General features: G+C 50.3%; 1 protein-coding gene and 1 long non-coding RNA gene across 5 annotated transcripts in view; one reads left to right on the top strand and one right to left on the bottom strand.

Annotated features, from left to right (window-relative positions):
* FRMD5 (FERM domain containing 5) overlaps positions 1-20,196 on the bottom strand; it is a 68,070-nt gene extending 47,874 nt beyond the window's left edge. For 2 of the 4 annotated variants that reach the window (XM_087972981.1, XM_087972983.1), the window contains exon 1: positions 19,706-19,913. In XM_087972981.1, the coding sequence (XP_087829107.1) occupies positions 19,706-19,807 (102 nt within the window). In that variant the 5' untranslated portion in view covers positions 19,808-19,913. Of the gene's footprint in view, positions 1-19,705 lie in introns of all 4 variants that reach the window. The other 2 variants (XM_087972980.1, XM_087972982.1) reach the window with 2 other exon arrangements.
* A 68-nt stretch (positions 20,197-20,264) lies between these two features.
* Positions 20,265-24,276, top strand: LOC148129719 (uncharacterized). The gene is made up of 2 exons (XR_015750829.1): positions 20,265-20,627; positions 21,919-24,276. It is a non-coding gene; the product is annotated as an uncharacterized LOC148129719 (long non-coding RNA).
* Positions 24,277-25,058: the final 782 nt, after the last annotated feature.

Below are 25,058 nucleotides of genomic sequence, written 5' to 3'. Positions count from 1 at the left end.
TCTTCTGTGCAGGGCAAACAAAGGAGACCCAGCCGATCAGCTGGGACACAATGGGAGGCAGAGAAGAGATGGGGTTGGCGGGGCCAGTCACAGGTGGTATTTGCTGGTTCTCCAAACTACTCAAGATTTCCGCTACCGGTTCTCCAGAACCGGTCAGAACCTGCTGAATCCCGCCTCTGGGTTATCATAGCAATCTTCTTGTACCTGTGCAAAGATGGACACTTTCTTGTTCAGACACTCCGGTTTCTCTTCATATGGAGGAAGAAACAGCACACAGAAAGGCCACACTGGAACTGCTGTTTGGTCGAAGGAAGGCAAGGGGAGGTCCTTTTCTGCTGCTTCTACTGGTGGACTCTGAAACTGGGCCAGGTGGCTAGGGGAACAGGAAGACGAAGGAGACCGTACCAGAGGCACAAGCGGGCCCCTCAGTCACTTCAGACCAGCCCCCTGCCCAGCCTTCATCACACAGGTACCTTTCAAAATGGAGAATGGTCATGAAAATAGGATAACCAAATCAGCACTTTGTCGAAAGGGAAAGCAATCTATTTCTAAGTTTGGAGAAGGGAGGAATATTCATCTTGGGTTTATGATGTCACATCAATAAAAAGAACAGGCTGACTTGACAGGACACAACGGAGATGCTTTCAGCAGTTGGAAGGATTCAGAACTATAATGGAGGGAACAGACCATTTTATCTTCTGCTAATTAAAGGCATCCAAAAATGGCTATTCTTCTTCCTGTCCTGGTTTTTAATTTCCTTCAGTCCTTACTGACACGTCTGCACCTCAAGGAGATGGGAGCTCCACTCCTTCTGCTTCAGCACTGTTGGGCCATAAATCATTCTCCAGAAAATGCTGCTGCAGAACCAGCCTAGCCATGATCTGAGCAGGCACCATCATCCAACCCATGATCTGTCCCCAGGCCCTGCCTCCACCCCAAAAGGAGGGTTCTCTGCAGCCCCTTCTTGGTGGGAATGGGTAGAATAAGGACCTGGTCATTTTTATAAGGGAACCTGTGGCCCACCCAGGAAGGTCACTGAATAAAACCCTGCAACATAGGAGAGCCCATCCTCCGAGAGATTAAAGGACCGCCGGGAAAGAAGAAGCAGACCCAGAATTGAAGCCCCGATGCGGATTGAGGTCACCAGGTCTTCTTGCTCAACCACAGCCGTTTCCGAAGGAAGGAAAAGCCGGGTGGCATTCGTGGGGTGAGGAAATAGCGAAGAAGTTCAACCACCCACAGCGAGAAGCAGAGAATGGCGCAGAGTCAGGCATCCTGAGCCTTCCCGGCCAGAAAAGACCAGGTGGGAGCTTGCTGAGGATTCCAAAAAGTGCCCCAGGATGAAGTGGGGCCCAGGAATTTATGGTACCTTGTAACCATCCATTCCTTCAGCCATCAAGGGGGTCCACCCACCCTCATAGCACTTCCCCACTGTTCTGGGGCCACCAGCATCCGTATCATGACTGAAATGCAGCACCGGGTCCGAGTCTTGTAATGTACCCAAAGCAAAACTCTGAGCCACATTTCTTGGCCTGGCTCAAGATCATGTTAGAAGGTTCCTGCCAAACAATTTCCCAGAAGGGAAGATAAAAAAGCAGAACAGCTACAGACAAAAGTCTTTCAAAACCAAAACTTGTGCTGGTTCTTCGGCCACCGGCCACCATGAGTCTCCACTGCTGCTCCTGGCAGACCTGCAAGACCCTCTCAAGGGTCAGCTACCCTTCTTGGTTAGCGGGTGGGAGAGAATCTCAACATCCTTTTTATAATATGGTGACCAAAACTAGATGCAGTATTCCAAGTGTGGCCTTACTTAGGCTTTATAAAGCCCTTAGTTGCTCTTCTCCCGTCTTTTGGGACCCCACCAGTCCTCCAAGGAACGTTCAAAGATTAAAGAGAAAGGTCACCTCTGCTAGTTCCTTCAGTATCCATTCCCTGAGAGTTGGATTTCTTTACATTAATTCACGTCTCTCTTATCTTCTCCTTGTCTGTCCTAGGCAACAATCCCCCTACCCACTTCCACAAGGACAAAACCACAGTCATGGGGGCTCCATTTCCATTTGAAACAAAATTCAAGCAATCATAACTGGCTAATCGGCAGTTTCATTTCCATTCAGCAGAAAAGTCACGTGGTGCAGACATCCCTTCCTCTTCTTTCAACACGAATCAAAAATCTGCTTTTACCACACAGTGCAAACCTTTGCAGAGGAAACATCTAAGCCTCTTTGTGAATCCTTTGTCCAGCCGGGCCTTTCGCAAAGACGTAAAAAGAGCCCCCGATAAAACACTAAATGTTCTAAATGTACAAAAAGCTAGGGAGCCACTTTTGGAGCACATGACGCACAATGTACTGATGAGGCACTCTCCATTCCTGACCTTTGTAAAAACCTCAAGGATTTTTTTCTCAGCTGAGTCAAATTCATTTGCCTGATTAATTACATTCATTTTTCGCTGCATGATTTTCTGGTGGTTTTTGAACGTCTCTATTTTGCTAAAAAAGGATGGCAGATGTTGCATTCTGGGAAACGCATTATATCAATGTTAAAGATCTTGACGACAGGCAGCAAGCAGAGAGATGAACGCCAGTAGAAACAACTGAAAAAGCCAAATCAAAGGCGCAAAGATGGATAGAAATGGTCCATACTGGGCGGCAGCAGCAGCGGCAGCAGCAGATGCAAGAATCACCTGGATATTTTGGTGGCTCACAATCTTGAGCCAAAAAGGGCGACTGAAGGGAGCTTAAGATGAAATCAAGAGAGGAACTAATAATAGGTGGACAGAGCCGTCACGGTTTCCCCATTTACAGTTATCAGAAAGATTCAAAATGGATAGAAAGACTTATGGGGATGGGTCAAAGCAAGATAAAATGTGAAGAACAATTGCGTACCAATGATAACGTGTAATTGCCAAAAGGTACACATGGTTTTGATGATTAGATCAGCCAGATTGTAGAAAGTATTATGATGTAACTTTAGAGGGAGGGATTAAAATATATTCCTCTTTTACTGCTGCGAAGAATATCAGAAGCGTCTGCTTTGTATATTTTTTCTTCCTTTTCTATTTTTTAACTTGTTTTATTCTTGCACTTTCTGCTTTGCTTTTCCTTTTCTCCCTTACTTCATATTAGTTTGCATTAGTTTTTATCTTCTTAAAAATAATTAAAATTGTATGTATCTGTGTATGTATAAGATTCTCCTCAGAGTGGGCAAACAGAGACACAGTCCGAACAAACACAGATCCAAACACTGAATCTGCAGGCATTTGGCTGAATTCCCGCAGGTTGTCACCAAAACTTCTTGATTAAATATCGGCATGGAAATGGAAGTGCTTGAGATGTAATACCAAGGGAGAAAGCGTAAATAGAGTTTTCTCCATCAGAGGCCTTGAGAGATACATACACACCCATATTGCGGTTTTGTTTCTTGCCGGGGGTGCATTCCCACTGCTACCCAAGCCAAAATATCCCATCTTCCAATGACCAGCAATATTGGCAGTTTCAGTCGACAGGCGGCGATGTGCACAGCTGCTGCGAGTGTTCCTGCCCCTTTCTGGCCCTGCTCCTCGGGGCCCGTCTTCTGGAGGCGGCGGCTCCTCCTGAGAGCAGTCCAGAAGGGCACTGCATTCAGGACAAGGCTGGCACCTCACAGCTGGGCTCTGGGGTGGCTTCTGCCCTGACCCAGAGACATCTCCAGGCTGAGGGAAGCGACCCGAGGCTCAGGACAGGGCCCTTCACAAAACAGGCTCAGTGCCACCCCACAATAGCCCCTTGTTCTAGGCAAGCTGACAGCCCCAGCCAAGGGGCAGCCTCGATGCCACACGGTTCCCGCAGCTTAGGCGCAAAGGAAGCCGCCCTCTCAGCACCTGACCAACTTCAGCCCCATGCTGGTCCTCTCCCGCTGTGCCAGTTCCAATTTCTTCCAGGCTCAGGTGTCAAGCTGATTGGGGTCAACCATCCCATTTGGCACACCCCCAAAAAGAAACTCCTGGCATGCAGGCACTACCAAGAGTAAAACTTTATTGGAAGATGCATTTAGGCCCAGCAGATGCAAAGGCAGCTCTGAAGTTTTCCCACGAAACATTTCATCCCTGGTTCATTTTCATCCCTGGTTCATTGTCCACCAATTACACCCAGTACTTTTGTTTTGGGGGAAAAGTCTCCACTGGGTGGTAGCTCCGAGAACTTGACCTCAGTGGGTATCTCCTCTCTGGTGGCAGAAGGCTCTTCCTCAGCCTCCCCTGACCCTAGGAATTTTCCTCCCCCAAACCCCACCGTTTTTGTTTGGAAAACTGTGAGCTGGAAGTTGATGCAGGCAAGGAAGAAAGGGAGTCAGCCTGGACATGCCGCCGCTCCAGAGGAACGGTCGCCCTGGAAAATAAACATAAGAGGTCCTTGCCTCATTAGACATCCTTCGCTTTTCTCCTCACTGGGGCCGACCCGGATGTTCAGCATGAAATCTACGCACTAAATTAGTTGCCTTCACATCTGTCCCTGCCACCATTCTGCACCGGCTGAGGGATAACACCAAATATTGCTGTTTCCCCGTATGGTCCCGGGAGCCTAGAATCTCCCGGATTTCCCGGTGCTCCCGTCCTCTGACCGTGATGGGAGGGGGAGGCGCCTCGGTAGCTGGCCTTAATTCCGAGCTAAGGAAAGGCTTCTTCAACGGACTGCAGTGAAACGTTGGGTGCCCTCGCCTGAGGCTTCTTTATTTTTTTTGACAGCTGCAGTTACTCTGCAGTAACTGGATTTATGATCCAGATAAGCTGGGAGGGAGGGTCCTATGTACTTTGGGCCCAGCGTCTTACAAGGCTGCCTCAGGTTAAGGAACTCGGTAGACAGGCAGACTTTATTCCCCCACCTTGAACTCCCCCCGTGGGGATCTCTTCTTGCCCGCCTGGCTCTTCTGCATTTACCCAGCTTTTTGCAATGCCCTGCATTCCTCCACCACCACCCATGTTTCCTTTAACGTTTCCATCCATTCAGCCAAGGATGCTGGGGATGGCTACCATGGGCGCAGACTCTACTCCACTAGCTACCCAAAAGGGGCAAACCCTATGCTACTGTGCACAGAGTTATTGTATGCCACTCCTGCAAAGGGGAGCGGTTCAGCCCAGTTGACCTGTTGGTAGCTGATGTAACCCTTTAGGTACTGCTCTGAAATTGAGTTCGTACATTCATAGGATCCATTGGTACTAGGATGATAGGTGGAGCTAAGGCTCTGCGAGGAGCCAATCAGGCTGAGGAATTCCTGCCAAAATGTTGACTTGAACTGCATCCCTTGGTCCAAAATGATGACTTTTGGGACTCCATGCACCCGATAGGCATGCTGCACAAACATCTTGGTGGAGGGAATCTTTGGGCAAGCTACAAAATGTGCCTATTTGGAAAATAAGTCTGTGATGGTCCACATTTCAGTATTCTCTGCAGTTTCCAACAAGTTCACAACAAAATTTATAGAGATCTCTTCCCAGAGATTCATCGGATCGGCCACTGGCTGCAACAGACCAGGGGGCTTCCCCGGTAGCCATTTCGTTGATGCACACAGCACTTTTAGGTTCCTGTGGTCCGTCCAGACCTCAAATGGCACCTTGCTACCATCCCAGAACTGTCTCTACTTCATGAGAGCTTTTCAGCGTCGGACAGCTTGTGGGATATGTAGGCAAAAGGTTGCAATTCCCCTTTGGCTTTCTTTTGGAGCAGGACTGTCCCTTTTGCTACGTCACTGGCATCAGCCTGCATTACAAATGGCTTCTCCAGGTCAGGGTGCTCAGCATCGAACAGGCATTTCAGCTTTTTAAAAGCAGCCTGGCAGTCAGGGGACCAATCCAGGGGTGTGTTGGATTCTGGTTTTGCACATACCTCCCTCCTGGTTTTCAGCAGATTGGTGATCAGCAGGGGCTACCTGAACGAACCTGGTAATGAATTGGCAGTAAAGTTTGCAAAGCCTAGGAAGGCTCTAGAACTGCCTCCTGGTTTGCGAGGACTCCCGTTCCAGTATGACTTTCACTTTGCTGGGGTCCATTTCCACTCCCTCATCCGAGACAGGGTTTCTCCCAAATTCTCCTCCTCCTCCTCCTCATTGTCTATTTCCGGCATCTCAGGGATCCTGACCTCCTGGTGGGGGTCCAGGTGGGCACTATTGTGAGCTGACTTAATATCAACCCTCCCATTTGGCACATCCAAGAACTTGGTGGGTCTCTCCTCTCCGGTGGGCAGAAGGCTCTCAGGCATTCCTTAGCCTCCCTCCACCCTAGGGATTTAACAAACCCCCTCCCGTTTCTGTCTGGAAAACCGCAGGCTGGAAATTGATGCAGGCAATGAAGGAAGCGAGTCAGCTTTGACAACTGGTCTGTAGGCCCTTGTCCTCCTCCGCTTTCCCCCTTTTGGGCCTTCTGGGTGTGCGGTCATCAACTTGAGTGCAGGGCATCCACACTTCCCCAGGCCCCAACTGTCTCCCTGCCCCCTCCCAACCCCGCATGGAAGCCCTTCCAGTGACCCAATTGCTCGGGTCGAGCAGTCTGCATTTCCAGCCTCCCCTTTCCAGAAATGGGAGCCATTTGAAGCCTCCCCCACGGAAGGGAGCAGGGCGGAGGGAGAGGCGGCGTCTTGTTTGGGCTGAAAATGGCCATATGCCTCAGCTCATCCGCTCATCCGGAGAGCAATGCCTCTGGCGTTGAGGGAGGAAAGGCAGTGGCCATTTCTCCCGTGTTTCCATAGTAATGCTCAGCCCTCTAAGCCATACAAAGGCCCCACCATAGAGACAAAGGAGAGCAGGGGAGAAGGGGGAAGGGAAGGCAGAGGGTGTTCCGTATAGCCGTTTGTCTAGGATGGCCCAAGGATTCCTGCCCTGACGGAGGTTTCCACGGAGACCCCCAAGCCCCACCCATTCCTCTCACCCGCTGTTCTCCATGCTCAGACCTTCAACTGGTATTGCTGGACATGGATTCCAATCCAGTAATCACAAAGGGGAACTGGATGTCCCTAGGATCAGTCATCGTTGGGAATAGATCCTCAACACTTACAAACTACTTTTAGGTAATTTTCTATAATTCAAGTAGAGGATAAAATATATATTTGGAAGATCAAATTTCATTCCAACAACCTTTGAATGTAAGCATGAGGTTCGGATGCTGGCCTAGAAATCAAGAGGTTGTGAGTTCTAGTCCTGCCACAGGCATGAAAAACCATCTGGGTGCCTTTGGGCCAGTCCCTCTTTCTCAGCCCAAACGTCAGGGTTCCAGAAAAACTCAACTCCAATTAAAAACTCCAAGACAGGCATTTTCTCAAGCCACATCACAGGAAAAATAAAAGGGAGGAAGAAGGAGCATTTGGTATGTTCGTCATCTTATTTACAAAAAAATAAGAAATGTGGGGTAAAAAAAATCTAAAATTAAAAACTAATAGTAATAAATAAAATCTCTCCCCTCCCCTCAGTAACTGGACAAGGAGCTGTGCTCTTACAATTTTATTGCAGGACGATTTAAAGGTGATGATTTTTTTCACTCATTTTCACATCGTTTTCACATCACAGCCACATCCACATCACATTCACATCGCAAAAAATGATTTTTTCCACATCATTTTCACTCACAGCCAGCCTCACCAGCCTGAAGGGGGGGGAAAGCCCACAACTGTATGGATCGCTTTCTTTGTTAAGGTGGAAAAGGGTGGGTGGCCCGGGGGAGAAAGGCTGCTCAGCGGAGCCTCTTTTCAACTAGCCAGGATGCTGGGGGTGGGATGCTCCTCGCTGCTAGACAAATCGCCTCTGAACAACCTCCCTCTGAAAGACCCTGGGGTCCCCACCCAAAAGCAATCAGGACCACTGGTTAGAGGAGGGGATGGGTGGTGAAGCAGGAGCCAGTTCACAAGGTACACTGGGAGGATTTCCTTAACAAGCCCCGCAGTTTCGAGAAGTTAAGAAACGAGAACCTCGGTTTGTGGAAAGATCTATGCTACTGGTAAAACAAATGAAACAGAAACTTGAGGATTTCTCAAAGAAATTCTCCAGATCAGCGTTTCTCAAGCGCGGCCGCTTTAAAATGGGTGGACTTCAACTCCCAGAATCCCCCAGCCAGCATGATTCTGGGAGTTGAAATCCACCCATCTTAAAGCGGCCTCGGTTGAGAAACGCTGCTCCGGAGAATTCATACTTCGCTGTAATCAAAGGAGGTTTACTCTGGGCCTCCGTTTCGCTTTGCCCCCTTTCCTGACCTAAAGGACGCTTTCGGCCACAGTAATGGACTTGCTCTTTGCTCCGTCCGGGCCCGTTAGCCACTCTATCCCATCTCCCCAGCCATCCCAGGCCCATCCTCCATGCCATCCAACTTCTTGGCTGGTCTATTTTGGGACAGAGATTTACTTCTCCTCCCGTCACTTGGACAGAGACTATAAGGAATTAGATGACAGCCATCAGATTTGTATTAAATCCCTGCCAGGTAGAGAAGCTTCTCATCTGGATCCAGTCCAACTCCAGGCCTGAGTGATCCGCAGGGCCCTTCCCTCTACCAGGGTCGACCCAGGAGGGGTGCGTGCTTGTGCCCGCCTCCTTCGGAGGAATCGAGCACGGACCAGGCTTTTCCACCAGCAGCTCCAACCCCCTGGGTTTTGCTCTTCTTCCTGCCCTGCCATCTCCTTGGGAAAGGAGGAAGCGGCCTCCTCTTCTCCAGGGCTTGGAGGTACGTCAGTGCAGAGGATGCTCTTGTTTTAGGTCTACATAAAACGTTTTTATATTGATGTTACGCTTTTTACCTTCTAAGGCACGTTTTATATTGATTATCATGATAAGCTGAATTTTGATAGGGGCAGCATTCAAATCGCTATGAAAGAGAATAACAGAGTTGGAAGGGACCTTGGAGATCTTCTAGTCCAGCCTCCTGCTCAGGTAGGACACCCTAAACCATTCAGACAAATGGTTGTCAAAGGTCTTCTTAAAAACCTCCAGTGTGTGGAACACCCACAACTTCTAGAGGTAAGTCATTCCCGATCAACTGTTCTGACTGTCATGAAGTTTCTCCTTAGTTCCCGGTTGCTTCTCTCCTTGATTAGTTTCCATCTGTTGCTTCTTGTCCCGCCTCTTCAGGTGCTTTGGAGAATAGATTTGACCCCCCTCTCATCTGTGGCAGCCCCTTAGATAGTGGAAGACTGCTATCCTGTCACCCCCAGTCCTTCTTTTCATTAAACTTGCCATTCCCAATTCCTGCCACCGTCCTTTATATATTTTAGCCACACAACAGCTGGTCAGGGCAGGAGGGATGAAGCAGTCTCACACACAAAGCTTGCCTTCAGAAGCTGTGGGAGCTTCATCAACGGTGGGATTCAAATATTTGCACTACCGGCTCTGTGGGCATGGCTTGGTGGGCGTGGCAGGCAGAGGTGGGATTTGCCGGTTTTCCGAACTACTCAAAATTTCCGCTACTGGTTCTCTAGAACTGGTCAGAACCGGCTGAATACCGCCTCTGAGCTTCCACACTGGAAGCTCTCAAGAAGAGACTGAACTGCTATCTGTTAGAAATGTAGGGTCTCCTGTTCGGGCAGAGGGTTGGACTTGATGACCTACAAGGTTGCTTCCAACTCTGTTGTCCTGTTCTACTCTATGGAAACTCTGGCCCTTTTACAATCTGTGAACCTCAACGCCCGGAATTCCTGAGCCTAAGAGGGGTGGTATAGGCAGCCCCTTTCGCTATAAATGAAGCTCCTTGCAGTGGCCGCCAAATTTGGAATGTAACGGTCCCAAGTGGGAGATGGTAGAGAACAGTAGGAGAGAAGGAAGGAGGGGATGTGAGCCCAGTCATACCCAATGAAGCCCCTGCAGTGCTTCCCTCCTTGGAGCCTGGATCACCACCTCCTTCCAGGTAGCTCTTCTCCTCATTGGAACCAATACCTGTACCAGGAAGTGAAATGGATTCATGTCCTGAGCAGGCCTGGGTGGATGAGCTGGATGGACATGCGGGGGGTGGCCAAGGAAAGAGCCCAATTCCGCATCTCCTTCCATTTGCAAAGGTTCCTGTTAGGACAGAAAAGTGGGCTTGCGAACTGCCTCTCGGTTGCAGACAACGGGAGCGCTTCTCAAGACACAAGTGCCCAAGTTTGTCTCCTCAGCTCAACCGCTCCTTCGCGAGGATTTTGTCTGGGAGCAGAGGCGGCCATTTCAAGCCCTCCCTGCAATTTTTCAGCTTTTCTAAAATGGATGCTCCGTTATCCTTCCCGTTATGGATGCTCCTCCGTTGCCTTCCCGTTATCATTTCATTCCTTATTCTAAGCAGAATTGCTCGTGATGGAAGCAGATGGGACACAGCTGCCTCTTAATTAGGCCAGTTCATGCTGCAACGTGGATCCAGATTCCCTGGGGAGGAGGCCAAGGCGGGTTCGTGGGTAGCGATGTATCTCATGGCCTCCAGCTGGGATTCAAGACACTTCCAATCAAAATACTAACCCAGGGAGGCTCCACCCTCGCGGCCCCATTTGTCTCCTAGGGGCTCTTAGGCCACTTATGCTTGGCATGTTAACACTCTCAGAAAGACTCTACAGGAGGTTTTGGATACATCCATGACCTGGTGGGCCATGACCTAGTTTGAGAGTCCTTGGGAGAACTGACCCAAAGGGATCCCTGCCAACTATGCTTCCCTCCCACAATCCTTGGTTTGGTGTGGAACAGGAGGAAGAAAAGGCACCGCCATGCCTGGGCAAGGTGTGCGTCAGAAAGGTCCCCCAGGTCTTCTTCTCAGAAAGATGAACCACCCCAGTCGGTAGGGCAGAAGTCTCCAAACTTGGCCACTTTAAGACTTGTGGACTTCAATTCTGGGAGCTGAAGTCCACAAGTCTCAAAGTGGTCAAGTTTGGGGACCCCTGCTGTAGGGGTAAACCAGTGAGTCTTGTCCTGGGAAGGCCAGTCTGAAGAGGGGAAGGCAGGTCAGGAAATCCCAAGAAAGGATTAACTCCAAGGGCTCCCCAGCCAAGGGCCTCCTCCTCCTCCTCCTCCTCACCTGTCCTCCCCTTCCTTTGGGGAAGATACAATTGACCTTCGTTCACTTCAAAGCAGCCCAGGTGATCCAGTGGCACAAATAGTTTTGCGAGCTTCCTTTTTAATACTTCTATGCTGCCTTTGTGGGGGAAAAGCACCGAATCGGAGGAGGCCTGGCATCCTACAGCCCAGAGCCCTAACTGTAATAAAAGGCCACATGTAAGCAGATTAAATTCTGAAATGACTGCAGAACAAAACACCTTCCTTGTCCTTCAAAGAAACCCTCTGACATCACCTGTTCCTAAGCAGACTTAAACTTCTAAAGGGACAACTGGCCATCCGTGTGAGTCTTCTGATGGGGGGAAAGGCCAAACACAGATCCCACGCTGACCTGCCACGCTTTGTGGCCATGGAAGCTTCCAGAAGCTCTCCAAGAAGAGCCCTACTCAGAGCAGACCAGCGCACAGACAACAGGAGCTACACCAGAGGTCGTAGCTATAATTCTGCCCGGGCCCATCTTGCCCCCCCCCCCAAGAGGTTCTGAGGCAGCAGAAGGCCAAGAGGCTTTCCGGGCGCCCAGCGTGACGCACCAGAGGCCCTTCTGGGACAGATTCAGTCCCAGCCCTTCGACCCTCCTGGCTCCCTTCTCTGGGTTGAACCGGAGCAACCGACTGCCCAAAGGCAGGAGAAGACAATGGCGGAGAAGCCAAGAGCAGAGGCCACAAAAAGCCCTGCTGCTCCCGAGACAGGGAACAACCTACTAAAGGAAAGCCAACCAGCCTGGCCAGTCAAAAGGCCCCCCCTCACCAGAAGAAGGCAGGCTGCTTCCTACATCCTCTGAAAACCCCCCCTCCCTCAGACCCCCTTTTTTTGGCTGGGCGCCCCTCACATGAAGAACCTGGACTCTCGCTGCCCCCATATTCACAGCATGCCCAGGGGGGCAAGGGGTCCCAGAGGGTCTTCTGGAAGAGCGGATCCTCTTCGGCACCACATTCCAATTTCAAATTTAAAGAGATTTAAAACCCGCTAAAGGTGAAGGCGAGGGGGCTGGGAGAGCCTTCCCGCCGGTGTCAGTCGGGGCAGTGCTTCCCCTGCGGACAGGCATCCCGCGGCTCCTGGGAGCAGCCCGGGAGAAAGAGCTGAGAGGCTCCCCAGCAGCATAACAATGGCTGCTCCCTCCAAAGCAGGCAGGCGACTCAGCCGCCCCAGCTCAGCCCAGACAAAAGCGGGGGGGGGGGAGGGAGGGACACAGGGAGCTGCTGGCGCGTCTGGAGGCCCCTCACGCAGCTGGCTGAGATTCAGGCTCATTGCTAGGAGGCCGAAACCTGAAGGCCTGGTATGCTGTCTACAAACAGATTATATGCAGGCCTTGAATGGGGCCATTGAGACCACAAAGCCCCCTCGTTTCATGCCAGTGTCCAAAGAGCCACATCAACTTAACCAATGGCTGCCCGTCCGCCACTTGGACACGTCCACTCACTGGAGGAGGTTGTTCTGACCCAGGCTTCATCCAACGTAATTAAACACAAACCTGTTTTAAAAGCAAAACCTATTTTAATGCAACGCTGGGAATTATTTTCATTCACAGCCAAAACTAACTTAAAACAGTTCTCCAAGATAAGCACACCGCTGACAGGGCTGTGGAATGCTGGCAAAAACAGAAGTCTCCAAAGTGAGCCCTGATCCAGAACTCCCCCCTCCCCCCCGGCATAAGGAGGGAGGGGGAGGGAGCAATGCAAGGCTGGCCCTCCTGGCTGAATGCAAGAACCAGATACGGACGCTGGTTTGCAGGGATTTGGGTCTGCATTCACACACACACACCCAATCCATATACGATCCAAGAGATCAGGGCAACCAGGTTCATCTACGATGATCTACTTATTATCCAACGGGGGCTTAGTCCTGGCTACTCTAGGTGGGCCTCTGCACGGGAGAAATGAGAATTTAAGTATTAACATGATTGGAAGAAAATTGCAGACAACGATAAGGTACCATAAAAAACAGCCACTCCTAAAATAGCTGCTGGATGGAAAGACAGTAAATTTGTTTGCAGCTCTTGTGAAGAAGATCAGAAGATGCTTCTTTAAATAGTGTTTCCTCCTTCTCCCTTTTTCTATCTATCCTGCTTTTTGCACGAGGGGTGACACGATAGCAGCATTCCAGGGGTTTGAGGGGCTGCCACAAAGAAAAGGGGGCCAAGCTATTCTCCAAAGCCCCAGAGGGCAGGACAAGGAACCATGGATGGAAACTAACCAAGGAGAGGAGCAACCTGGAATGAAGGAGAAACTTCTAACAGGGAGGACAATTAACCAGTGGAGCAGAAGTTGCCTTCAGAAGTTGTGGGAGCTTCATCACTGGAGGTTTTTAAGAAGAGACTGGACAGCCACTTGTCTGAAATGGTATAGGGTCTCCTGCTTCAGCAGGGGGCTGGACTAGTAGACCTCCAAGGTCCCTTCCAGCTCTATTCTGATTGTTTTTTTTTCCCCCTTTTTCCTTTGTCATATATTTTTTCATGGCTATTTTTTCTTCTTGTAAAAATCTTTCATAAAAATTATTTTTAAGACAGCTGTTGGACAGTAACGCTGGCATCACTTAATATCATTATGTCTACTTGTTGATGGACACCCAGAATTATTTTATATAACATGGGTGATTATAAATGAAATGTACCGATCACTGGTGGCAGCTGAATTTCAGTCCCCTCCACCCCTCCCAGGTGCAGAGTTGTGTTCAAAGTCTCAGGAGCCCTTGCCCCCCCCCCCAGGCAGAAAAATGCTTTTGTCTTTTTAATAGGACAGGCCTTGACAAAGGGGGCAGAAAAGAGAAAAGGGGGCGTTTGCCCAGCCGCCTCAGAGCTCTGAGAATGAACGGAGACCGTGGGAAATCAGGGAGGCCACCCGCCACCTTTGAAAGGGAAAATAGAGAACCTCTGGTGGGAAATATTGCATGCAATTACTTTAATTCAGTTGGGGGGGAGGGGGAGTTGGTATTTTAGGTTTTCTGAAACTGTCCAGTAAATGGGGTGATTTTAAATTGCACAGAGTTGCATCAGAACCAGGAGCTCAGCACGAGCCAGACTCTGTCAACGCTTTGTTATTTCCCTGCATGCTTTTTGCCCGGAAGGTTCCCCGCTGCTTTTTATATCCAGAACTGAATTTATTCTTTAAACTGAGATGCCGCCCATCTCTCCAAAGGCAACTCTTTGACTGCATGCTTTGCAGGCCGCTATTGAAAGGTAAAAACCCACAGACGTGAGTATCATTTCCTTTCAATAAACAAAGTCTGACAGTATTCATACCTTGTGCTTTTACTCTAATTGTCTACATGACTACGAGCTGTTTGGCAAGAATGGTTAAAAGTGGGATCTAAATGACGACAGCCAATCAGTTGACCTTGAGTTGTGACCTTTTTGCTCGGTTCTCGGTGGCTACAAAACTGCTCCATCTGCCAGCATCAGGGAGAGCGCTCTGAAATTCTGGAATTCTGCTTTTCCAGACGTTGCCTTCGTTTCATCTTTCCTGCCTGCATTTTAAGATGCTAAGCGGCCACCTGGGCCGGTTCATTTCAGGACTGGGGGTGTCCGTGCTCGCTACTGCCTGCCTCCCCTCCCATGCAGAGGAAGGAGACCCTTCTGGAGCTGGCTGATACTGGTTTGGAATGACCCAAATCTGTGGATTCTGCAGAAGGGGGAATGGAGCGGGTCACTGAGCACGGACTGGCCTGCCCTGGGACTGGGCTGCGCTCCTTCTGGGCACGCAAGGGGGCAGCTGAGGCTGGGGGGCGGGGGGCAGAGGTGGTTTGGGTTGACCCAGACAGCCAGGGGACAGCTCCCCCTGCCCTCCCCCAGGCCAGAGCAGAGCGGGGGGCCTCCATGGGGCCGGTGGGGGATGCCAGCTGCTGCCACAGCTCTGCAGTCTCTTGGCTCTCCCAGAGCTGGCAAAGCTACACCGGAGAAGCTACACGGGGAAAAAAGAAGAGAGAGCAGAAACTGGCCGAGGTGTCTTTTTTCTTGCAGGAAGAGCAGGCAGAACTGGGGAGGAATTCAGAGGAGAGGCAAGCTGTTCCAGAAAGGAGACCTGCCTGGAATAAATTGGGGGATTCGTTGACACAGCATTTATTGGCAGAGGTGAAGGAAAAGGAGCATCTTGGTCAACTTAGTTTTTGGAGGATATGAAGCTACAGAGAGGAATCCTGCATCAATATTTATGGAAGAGGGGGGGGGGGTGGGGGCAGGGGAGAATTCTCAACTGCTCCGACTGGGACTAGGAGAGGCCAGAAAATCCCCATTCCCCCCAAAAACCCCGGTGGCTTTTAGTCAATGGAGTTGATCTCCGCTGAGCCATTATGGCCACAAGTTACAGACAGGCTCACTCTCCAGAGCTCTCTCTGATGACCGTCCAGTCTTAGAATCTGAGATGGCTGTTAATCCTTCAGTTTAGCCTCCAGGCTCATCATCATTTTTGTTGCTCTTCTCTGTCCATTTTCCAGATGTCTCAACATCTATGAACACAGTATTTCCAGTCTGGTCTCACCAGTGCAGTATGAAGAGGTACCAACAGCCCTCCTGATCTTAATGCTATCCCTCTGTTGATGCAGCCGAGGATTGCATCGGCTTTTCTGGCAGCTGCAACACACTGCTGGCTCATAACTTCAGTGATTGTCCACTAGGACTCCTAGATTTCTCTCACAGTTTCTATTGTTAAACCACAATTGTTGAGCTACTCAACCAATTTGTGCAATTGGTTTTTCCTGCCTATGAATCGGACCTTACCTTTCTCACCAATGAATTGCAGTTTTGTTGCACAGGACACAGCGTTGTAGAGATCCTTCTGGATCTTGAGCCCATCTTCTAATCAAGTGTTGGCAATTCCCCCCAACTCGGTGCCATCCGCAAATCCGATGAATTCCCCTTCTATCCCCTCATCTACATCATGCACGAAGATGTTGCAAGAGTACAGAGAGTCCTCAAATTATGACAATCGAGCCCAATATTTCTGCTGTTGACATTTGTTGAGTGAGTTTGGCCCCATTGTACAACCTCTTGCCACAGTTGTTACGTGAATCACTGCAGTTATTAAGTTAATAGCAATAGCACTTAGGCTGCAGTTTACAGAGTCAGCATATTGTCCCCAACGATTTCGGAAACACGGTTGCTAAGTGAATCTGGCTTCCCCATTGACTTTACTCATCAGAAGGTCACAAAAGGGGATTGTGTGGCCTCGGGACGCTGTGACCGTCATAAATACGAATCAGTCACCAAGCGTCCAAATTTTGACCACATGATGATGGGGACGCTGCAACAGTCATAAGTATGAAAAACAGTTATGTCTTTTTTTTCACTGCCATCATAACTTCAAGCGGTCACTAAATGAACTGTTTTAAGCCAAGTAATATCGTACTGGGCCCAGAACAGAACATTGAAGTACCTCATGCTTCCCATCATGTAGATGTAATTCCATTGAGTGCAGTTGGCCAGCCAATTACGACTCCATTCTTGGAGTCTTAGTGGACAACCAGCTAAATAGGAGCCAGCCGTGTGTAGCAGCAGCCGAAAAAGCCAATGCAATCCTAAGTTGCATTAACAGAGGGATACAATCGAGATCAAGGGAGGTACCAATACCACTCTATAAAGCCTTAGTAAGACCACACCTAGAGTCCTGCATCCAGTTTTGGTCACCAAGCTATACAAAAGAGGTTGAGACTCTAGAAAAAGTACAGAGAAAAACAACCAAGATGATTAGGGGACTGGAGACTAAGGCATATGAAGAATGGTTTCAGGAACTGGGCCTGGCTAGTCTAGTGCAGAGAAGGACCAGGGGAGACATGATAGCAGCCTTCCAGCATTTTAGGAGCTGCCACAGAGAGGAGGAAGGGGTCAAGCTATTTTCCAAAGCACCCGAAGGCCAGACAAGGAATAATGGATGGAAACTGATCGAGGAGAGATTCAACCTGGAAATAAGGAATTTTCTGACAGGGAGAACAATCAATCAGTGAAACAGAAGCTGCCTTCGGAAGTTGTGGGAGCTTCATCACTGGAGGCTTTCAAGAAGAGGATGGACGGGCCTCTGTCAGAAATGGTGTAGGGTCTCCTGCTTGGGTGGTAGGGGGGTTGGACTGGATGACCTATCAGGTCCCTTCCAACTCTGATTATCTGTTCTCCATCTGGAGGTGAAGCTGTCTGTCTCGCTTTGTTCTAGCTTTGTGGCTGACCTGCCCCCCAAAAAGTCACGGCAGCACAGGAGATCTGCAAACATAAGGAGTCTGGGGAGCAGGGCAGGAAGAAATCCCGGAGAAGTCCTGGGGATGCCCTGCACCTTCCGTCCACCCGCCCGCTCATGTCTGCCTTCCCTGAAAAGGAAGCTTCTCCTTTGCCCCGGAAGTGCTGCGCCAGCACGTGGTGTGCGGAGGGTTGTTCAGAGCAGAGTGCCTTGCGCACGCCCACAGAAATGGAAGGCAGCAACCCAGGAAGGCGTCTTTTGTGGTCGATGCCAGGGGCCCAAACTCTTTTGGGGGACTGGGCAGAGGTTAAGGAGGGCAGCAGCTGGAGAGGCCCCTGCCTTCTGCATGGGACCCTCCCCTGCTCAAGAGACCCCCCCCCCACTTGGCAACTGTGCTGGTTCAATCATTCCTCCCCTCAAGACCCCAGCCTGGCTAGAGGAACGTGGCCTCCTGCACAGAGCCGAAGGAAAAGGGCTGCTGGAGTCGCATCCCTTTCCCCTTGGAGGAGCCCTCCCCCACTCGGGACCCTCTCCAAGGACCCACTAGAGCAGGGCTCTCCAACCTTGGCCACTTTAAGCCTGGCAGACTTCAACTCCCAGAATTCCCCAGCCAGCTGCACTGGAGGAAAGGGAGCTTAACAGGGGAGGCAGCACCGTTTAACTCTCTCTGCTGGGACAAGACGCGTGGCAGGCGGTATTAAAAGGCATCCGGTTCGATGGGCCGCCGGTTGGAAAAAAGCCCCCCCAGACTCTTTGGGCTCAGCGGGGCTTTTTTCAGTTGCTGTAGAGTTATTTCAGCTGAACACGGAACAGCTGCATGGATTTGAGAGTCACGTGTTCTGATTAGAATCCAGTTCCTCACATAATCAAGATAATGAAAAACACATTCTAGGAAACGCACCCAGGCAGCCTGCTTTAAAACCAGCCACCCAACAGAATCACAGCCTCAAGTCAGGAAAGAGTTGAGTGTTTCGTGTGTCCACCCAAGCCTCCCTCTTTCTTCCTCCCTGCAAGCAGCGGCTCTCAGGGGAAATTCCCATTTTGCAGATGTCAGAAATGTTTGGAAGGGAAGAGGAGTTTGGGGACCAGAGAACTCGCCTCCCACCACCCACAGCCCTGGAGGAGGGTGAGACCCCAGAGCCTTTGCTTCTCCACCTCTTTCCCATGAGACAATCCAAGCCATCAGCCCAAGCCTGGGCCGCCGAGCACTGCTACCTTCCAAAATTCTGCTTGCGGTTCCAGCCCCTGGAGAGCCGCACTGTCGGCCCAGATCAGGGGTCCCTTCAAGGCAGCACAACAGCAGGACCAGGAGCCGAAGAATCCTGCCGCAGAGCCCTCCAGCAGGGCCCCTGGCTCCCACTATTGCAGCAGGCCGATCAACCTAACCCTAACCCTGCCAAGGGTTACGCTGTGCGGAGTCCGCGAGCCTTTGGCTGACGGAGGGGCAGACTGTGGGGCCAAGGCTGCTGGGAAGCCTGACCCGGGCTCAAGAGGGGCCAGAGCCAGGCGCCTTCTGCGAAACTGGCACCACGATTTCCACGCATCCTGGTTAAGGCACAATGGCCGCTAGGACCGTTCCTCGCACTATGCAGTAAACCAGACTTCTGGTGGCAGGAAGCTGGGAGCAGAAAACCAGTTCAATGCTGGGACTCTCCCCCACCTGCAATGGGGAGGGTGGAGGGTCCCCGGAGCTCTTCCAGCAGCCCCCACAGAACCCTGAAGGCGGGAGATGCCTCATCCGAGGCCTTGAAGCTGAGGCCACAACTAGCCTCGACTCGGAGCCTCCCCATCATTTGGGCCCTCAGAAGGTTTACGGGCCCCAAGATGACGGCTCTCAGCCCGGCAAAGGCGGCGTTTTAGCAGAGGCGCTTCCTTCTTCGGGGGAAACGTGTCCCTCCCCTCAAAGGTGAAGCCCGCCATTCTCTCCAACGGGCCACCGGTCACCCCCATCGCGCTGCTGGGGGGCGGGGAGCAGGCAAGCGACCAAGCCAGCCGCCATCCCCGACGCGCGCCGGCCAAGGGCCCGCGGCCAAGAGGCGAAAGGCTCGGGGACTGCCGCTTCTCCGGGCACAGCGCTGGAAGAGGCGCCCGGTCGTGGCCCCGCAGCCCGCCGGACCGCACCGCTGCCCAACGCCGCTTCTGCCACCTCTCCGGAACCGGCCACAGTCCCGGCGGGGCCCCTCAGGCCAGGCGCAGAAAAAGGCGCCTCCGGAGCCGAGCCGGACTCAGCCTCCCCGGCAGCCCGGACCCAGCTCGGCAGCGTCTCCGCGGCGCCTCCCCGGTCGCAGCTTCGCCGGCCGGCCCAGCCTGCCTTCCGACGCGACCGCTGCCTCGCTCGGTCGGCGGAGATGCCCGGCCCGCCCCCCGCCGCGCCTCCCCGGACAGAAGTTTCTTCCCCGCCGCGTTTCGCCTTTGCCCCTCGCCCGCCGAGCTCCCCGCGTGAGGCCGCCGCTCGGGAGGCCGCCCCGGCGCGGCGTTTCCCGGCAGCGGCAGGCCCGGAGAGCAGCCCGGCCGCGCCGCAGCCCCCACCTGGATGGTGCACGAGTACTCGTTGTCGTCGAGGAGGCGGACGGTGCAGCTGTAGTCGCGCTCCAGGCTCCTGCTGCTGCCGCTCACCAGCCGGCTCAGCATCTTGGCCGGGGCAGCCGAGGGGGGGCGGCGGCGGCGGACGGGGCTCCGCGCCGGCTCCCTTCACATGGCCGGAGCAGGGGGCTCCTGGCGGGCGAGGACGGGTGCCGCCACCGCCGCCGCCGCCGCTCCCGCCGCCGCCAGCCTCGGCTCGCCTTGCACAAAGCCCGGCTAGGAGGGAGCGCGCCGGCCAGGCGGCGAGCGGCGCGGCTTTCGGGGGCGGGCGAGGGGCTGCGCCGAGGCGAGCCAGGCTTGCGGGTTCGCGGCCGGCGAGGCCAATCCGGGCCCGGCGCCGCCTCTGACGAGCTCGCGCGCAAACCAATGTGCCGCTCCGCTTGGGAAGGGCGCGGGGGCGCCGGGGAAGCTGCCGCAGCTGCAACCGCCGCGACCCCCCGCCTCCCCGCGGCCCCTGCAGGGCCAGGAGGCCGCGCGTCCCCGGCGAGGAAGGGGCGGACGGGGAGCAGCAGCCTCGCTCGGTCTCGGCCGCGGCGCCGAGGCTGCGGGCGGGGGGATCCCAGTCAAGGCCGGGCGCTTCCAGGGGCTGGAGGTGGGCGGCGGGGGGGCGCGAGCCCTGCCAGTCGCGAGTTCAGACGTGCGCGTGAAATGCCGGCAGGAGCTTCTCGGGAGCCTCAGCAACGACGCTCCGCTCCCGGCACGGCCTCTCCGCCCCAGCCATCGCAGGAGCTCCGCCTGGAAGTCCAGACAGGTGACTCGTCTCCCCGACCTCAACGGCGGGCGGCGCTTTTTCACCCGGCCTTACAACTTGAGCGGGTGATATGACCCGGTCCGAGTGGATCGCCGCTTGCCACTTCCAGCAGATCCAGTAAGCAATTGACAAAAGTAGTAGCAGGTAGGAAAAGTATTCAGGCAGCTAAACAGGGGCAGAATTGTCACAGAACCATACAACTGGGGATCCAAGTGGTCATCTAGCCCAACCTCCTGCTTAGTACAGGATGCACTAAGCCTGTCCAGCTGGTGATTCTATTCATGGGGCAGTTTTTTTGGGGGGGGTGGGGGACACTCGAAGCAACATGAGTTGCTTGGTGGATTGTGGCTCTGCCTGAAGAGAGCCTAAATTCTAGATTGGCAGAGAAGTCAAAGGGCTTGAGGAGTTTGGGCATTGCAGCAACTCAAGGAAGGCGAGGAGACAAAGCTGTTGGTGATGGGGAGGAGCAGGGGAGGGTCCAAAGAAGGCAGGACAACCAGAAGGTAGAAGAACCTTTACTTGAAATGAGGGGTCTCCGGAGCCAGTGCGTTGCATGCCATGCAGCGAAGGAACCAGCAGCTACTGTTGCAGCACCGATCTTGCTTAGCTCTGTGAACTCCTGGTTGAGTGGCAAGTGTTAAGGACAGCAAATGTCATCCTCAACTTCAAAAAAGGGAGGAAAGAGGGAGGGAATCCTACGTAGAAGCAAGCAAGGTTATTAGTACAAGCCCGCTAGAATTTGCCAAAAATAGATCATGCCAGGCAAATCTTACTACATTCTTTGACAAAGTACGTAGCAATAGCAATAGCACTTAGACTTATAAACCACTCCATAGTGCTTTATAGCACTCTCTGAACAGTTTACAAATTGTAAACCGTCTGGGTCCTCATTTTACTGACCTCAGAAGGATGAAAGGCTGAGCCAACCCTGGGTCAGTCGGGCCCAAACTCTTGGCAGTGGGAAGAGTTTAGATTGCAATACTGCATTCTAACCACTGCACCTAAGTGGACCAGCAAAAGGTTGTGAATTCTTACTTGGAATTCAGGAAGGCAATTGATAAAGTAGACCATAACCTACTTCTTAGTAAGATTAAAAAAAAAACATCACCACCAGATGGATTCATAACTGGCTTTGACCAACCATATTCAAGGTATATTGAAGAGCTTCTTAAAGGAGATAGCCATTTTTTAAAATGTATAGAATAAGGCTATAATTTTGTAGGAACATGGTCTGAAATAATTCCAGCTATTTTATCCATCATCTGTCTCTTTTATTGCTAAGGAGTGAAACACCACTAAATAATGCATGTGTATGTGTGTGTGTGTGTGTGTGTGTGTGTGTGTGTGTGTGAACGTGGCCTTCAGTACAGCTGGGCCTTTATAGACCTCCCTTTCCATTTCCCTGCAGTAGGGCCGCTTCTTGGAGACATTGCTGTGACTTCCCCACATCGAGTCCTCAGCTGCAGGGTGGTCTCCCCTTCAGATGCCATCTCTCTTATTGTGGAAACATTAAAAAGCGGTTGTGCATCTGCTGCAGAGCGTTTGTAGGAAAAGAATCTGCCAGTCAAAATCCCAGGCAGTTTGCCACTTAGGACACCACGGGTTTTCCCACTTGGCTGTTTCATAAAGGCTGCTTCTCATTAGGAAACTTAGCCGTGAGTCTTTTGCAAAACGAAACCAAAAAAGGGCCATTTCAGTTACTATCTTTTTGAAAGGTTGCTTAATAACTAGTCGGTACTGAGCTGCAGACTACGAGGCAGGGATGAAATGGGCCTCAGGATTCAAATGCTGCACCTTCTGAAGACAGCAGCCAGACACGAGCAGCCGAGAGGGGCCGGTCTGTTTCATGCTGCAATGCCACCATTCCAGCTTAGCTTGGTGGTCTCGGATGCATCTGCTGGAGGTGCCAACCTTTAACATTCAACGCTTGATTGAAGGCAGGTTGGCAGCCATTGTTTTTTTCTGCAGTCCTAATTACTCTCTGAAGTCTGTGTCTGTCTTGTTGGGTTGCAGAACCAAACCGGACGGTTATAGAGGTGCAGATGACAGACTAAGCAGTATCATCTTGTGAAAATTAGGAAACGGTCTTCTTGGTGGTGCTTCTGCCTCTGAAATGCTGCTCCTACCTGCTACCACCATTTGGACTTTCTTAGACTGGTTGTAGTTTTCTTGCTGTTACCTCGCTGGCTTCCAGTCAATTATTTTCTTTTTTCTTGATCTATCTTATTTTCTTTTCATTTTTATCTGAAAGCTATGGAGTTGGGTGGCCTCAAAGCGGAAATAATAAACAAAATAATAAGGAATTGAAACAGATAAACACCTGCCACATAACGGTCCAGACTTGACAATGGATGATATGGAAGACAAAAAAGTCTTGATAGTGATTGGGGCCATACTGGAAAGAGCAGAGTAGAAGAGAAAGAACTGGAGAAAATCACAGAATACCTGCAAATAGCAAAAGAATAATGTGGCAAAAGGGAGTAAAGATGGTATCAATAGCTAGAAGTGCTTTGGTTGCAATCTGAAAACAACTGGAACACTATTTGAATAACAGCAGCGTTAACAAAACCACTAGTCAATGGCAAAAAAGCAGCTTTATTTGGAACATTTTACATGCTGCGAAGACATCTTGAACCCCATCAACAACATCTGGAAGGACTCTATATCTGAGTAAAAAATGCCAAATCCCATCTAAATATCTGGCTGACTGTGCATTCCACTATAATAGTAATCCATATTACTATATTGAGGGAAGAAACAACAAGAAATATAATTGTAGTATCTTTGCAGGATCACAGAGCACCCTACCTTGTTGAAAAAAAATCATAATGTTTAGTTTCTTGGCTAAATCTGAATTTCTTAAAAGATGTGGGCCTATTTTTTTTAATCTGGTTTTCATTTTTCTTCTTTTCATCTGCTTTCACACTGTAAACGGATGCCTGCTTTTTCTTTGACTTTTGTTATTTATTTAGAACTCTTCTGCCATTTCATTTTTTTAAATGATTAATTTGTTTGTGAAGGTCATACTTGGATTCCAGCATGGATGCATTCAATTACTACATTTGAACTGTGGAGTACTCTATTAACCATTAGGAACTATCGCAATAGGCAGAGATTTATTAAAAACTAATCTTTTATTGATGGACTAAATCTATTAATTTAGTTATACTTATTCCATATATTTTTCAAACGATTATATTAAATTATATTAAATAAATTACATATACATACATATCTGGATATTGACAGAGGAGTTTATTAAGTCTTATCCTTTGAGATAGGTAAGTGTGCTCAACATGAATGCTATTTTTAAGATATGTTATTTGTTTGTTTATTTATATCCTGCCTGTAATATTTTTTTACAAATAACTCAGGATGTCAAACATATGCAATGCACCTTCTTCCTCCTATTTTTCCCACAGCAACAACCATGTGAGGTGGGTTTGACTGGGAAAGAGCAATCTACCAGACCAAGCTGGCTTTTATAGCTATAGTAGACTTGAACTCATGCCTCACCCCTCATGTTTCTAGCCTGGTGCCTTAACCACTAGACCAAACTATATATTTTTCATGGAGTTCCCTTGCCTGGATAGCATGTGAAAAGCTCAGTATACCATTCTATAAATCCTTGTGAACGTCTTAAATTCTGAAGCTATCATTTTAATTCTTAGCTAAGGGGTGGGGGTTTAAGTTTCCCGAATCTGATACTATATTCTTATGTTATTGGTATGGATTATGTTATTGTAAATAAAAGTAACAATACTGATATCATGCCTTTTAACAAGCATTTTGGACAACTTACTGTGATACCTAAGATACACTCTCTTTCCTTGGATCTTTTGGAATATTCATGTAGAGCGCCTCTAATTAGTTGATAATGTCAGTTGTCCAGTTGGTGAACCCAGAAAAAGGAACTGCTGGGACATTATTTTACCAAGAGTATAAAACTTTACTGAATAAACCACATTGGCAGAGAAGAAGCGAAACCACCTCTGGATTTCCCATGCAAAAGCAAGGGTAGATCATTCCCCCTTTTTTCCTACGGGCCACTTGCAGTCCATAACGTCCACCAATCCCTCCTGTTAATTTTGTTATGGGAAAGAGTCAGCCACGCTCGGACGGTGAACGCTTGAATACCATTCTCCCACCCTTGCATTCCGTCCACCCTCCTCCCTGTTATTGTCAAGCAAGTGAAGAAAAAAATGTAGATGAAAGTGTGAAGTTATTTTTATATTGCATGATACTATATCCCTTGCTGCTATGTCTCTTTATCAGTTTGAAATGGTGGTATACCAGTTGTATAAAATAACATTTTGAATTTTTTCTTACACAAAAACAACACTGCCAGAGAATATACATCTTAAATATGATTTTAAAAAAACTATGATATGGAAGATTTAAATGTTGAGATTTTTTTTTCTTTATCAATAATAGGGCAATAATTTCCTTTGTTAAGGGATAAAAAATGTCATTGAGTTGTTGCCCCCCACTGGCTGCATTAAGAACTGCATGGGATGGGTGGCATCTTCAGCTACAAATCCACTACAA

Source organism: Notechis scutatus, chromosome 11, assembly GCF_049901735.1.
Source record: "Notechis scutatus isolate UNSWTSFEM ecotype Mainland chromosome 11, rNotScu1.2, whole genome shotgun sequence".
NCBI classification, from domain to species: domain Eukaryota; kingdom Metazoa; phylum Chordata; class Lepidosauria; order Squamata; family Elapidae; genus Notechis; species Notechis scutatus.
This window is presented reverse-complemented; position numbering and strand designations above follow the sequence as displayed.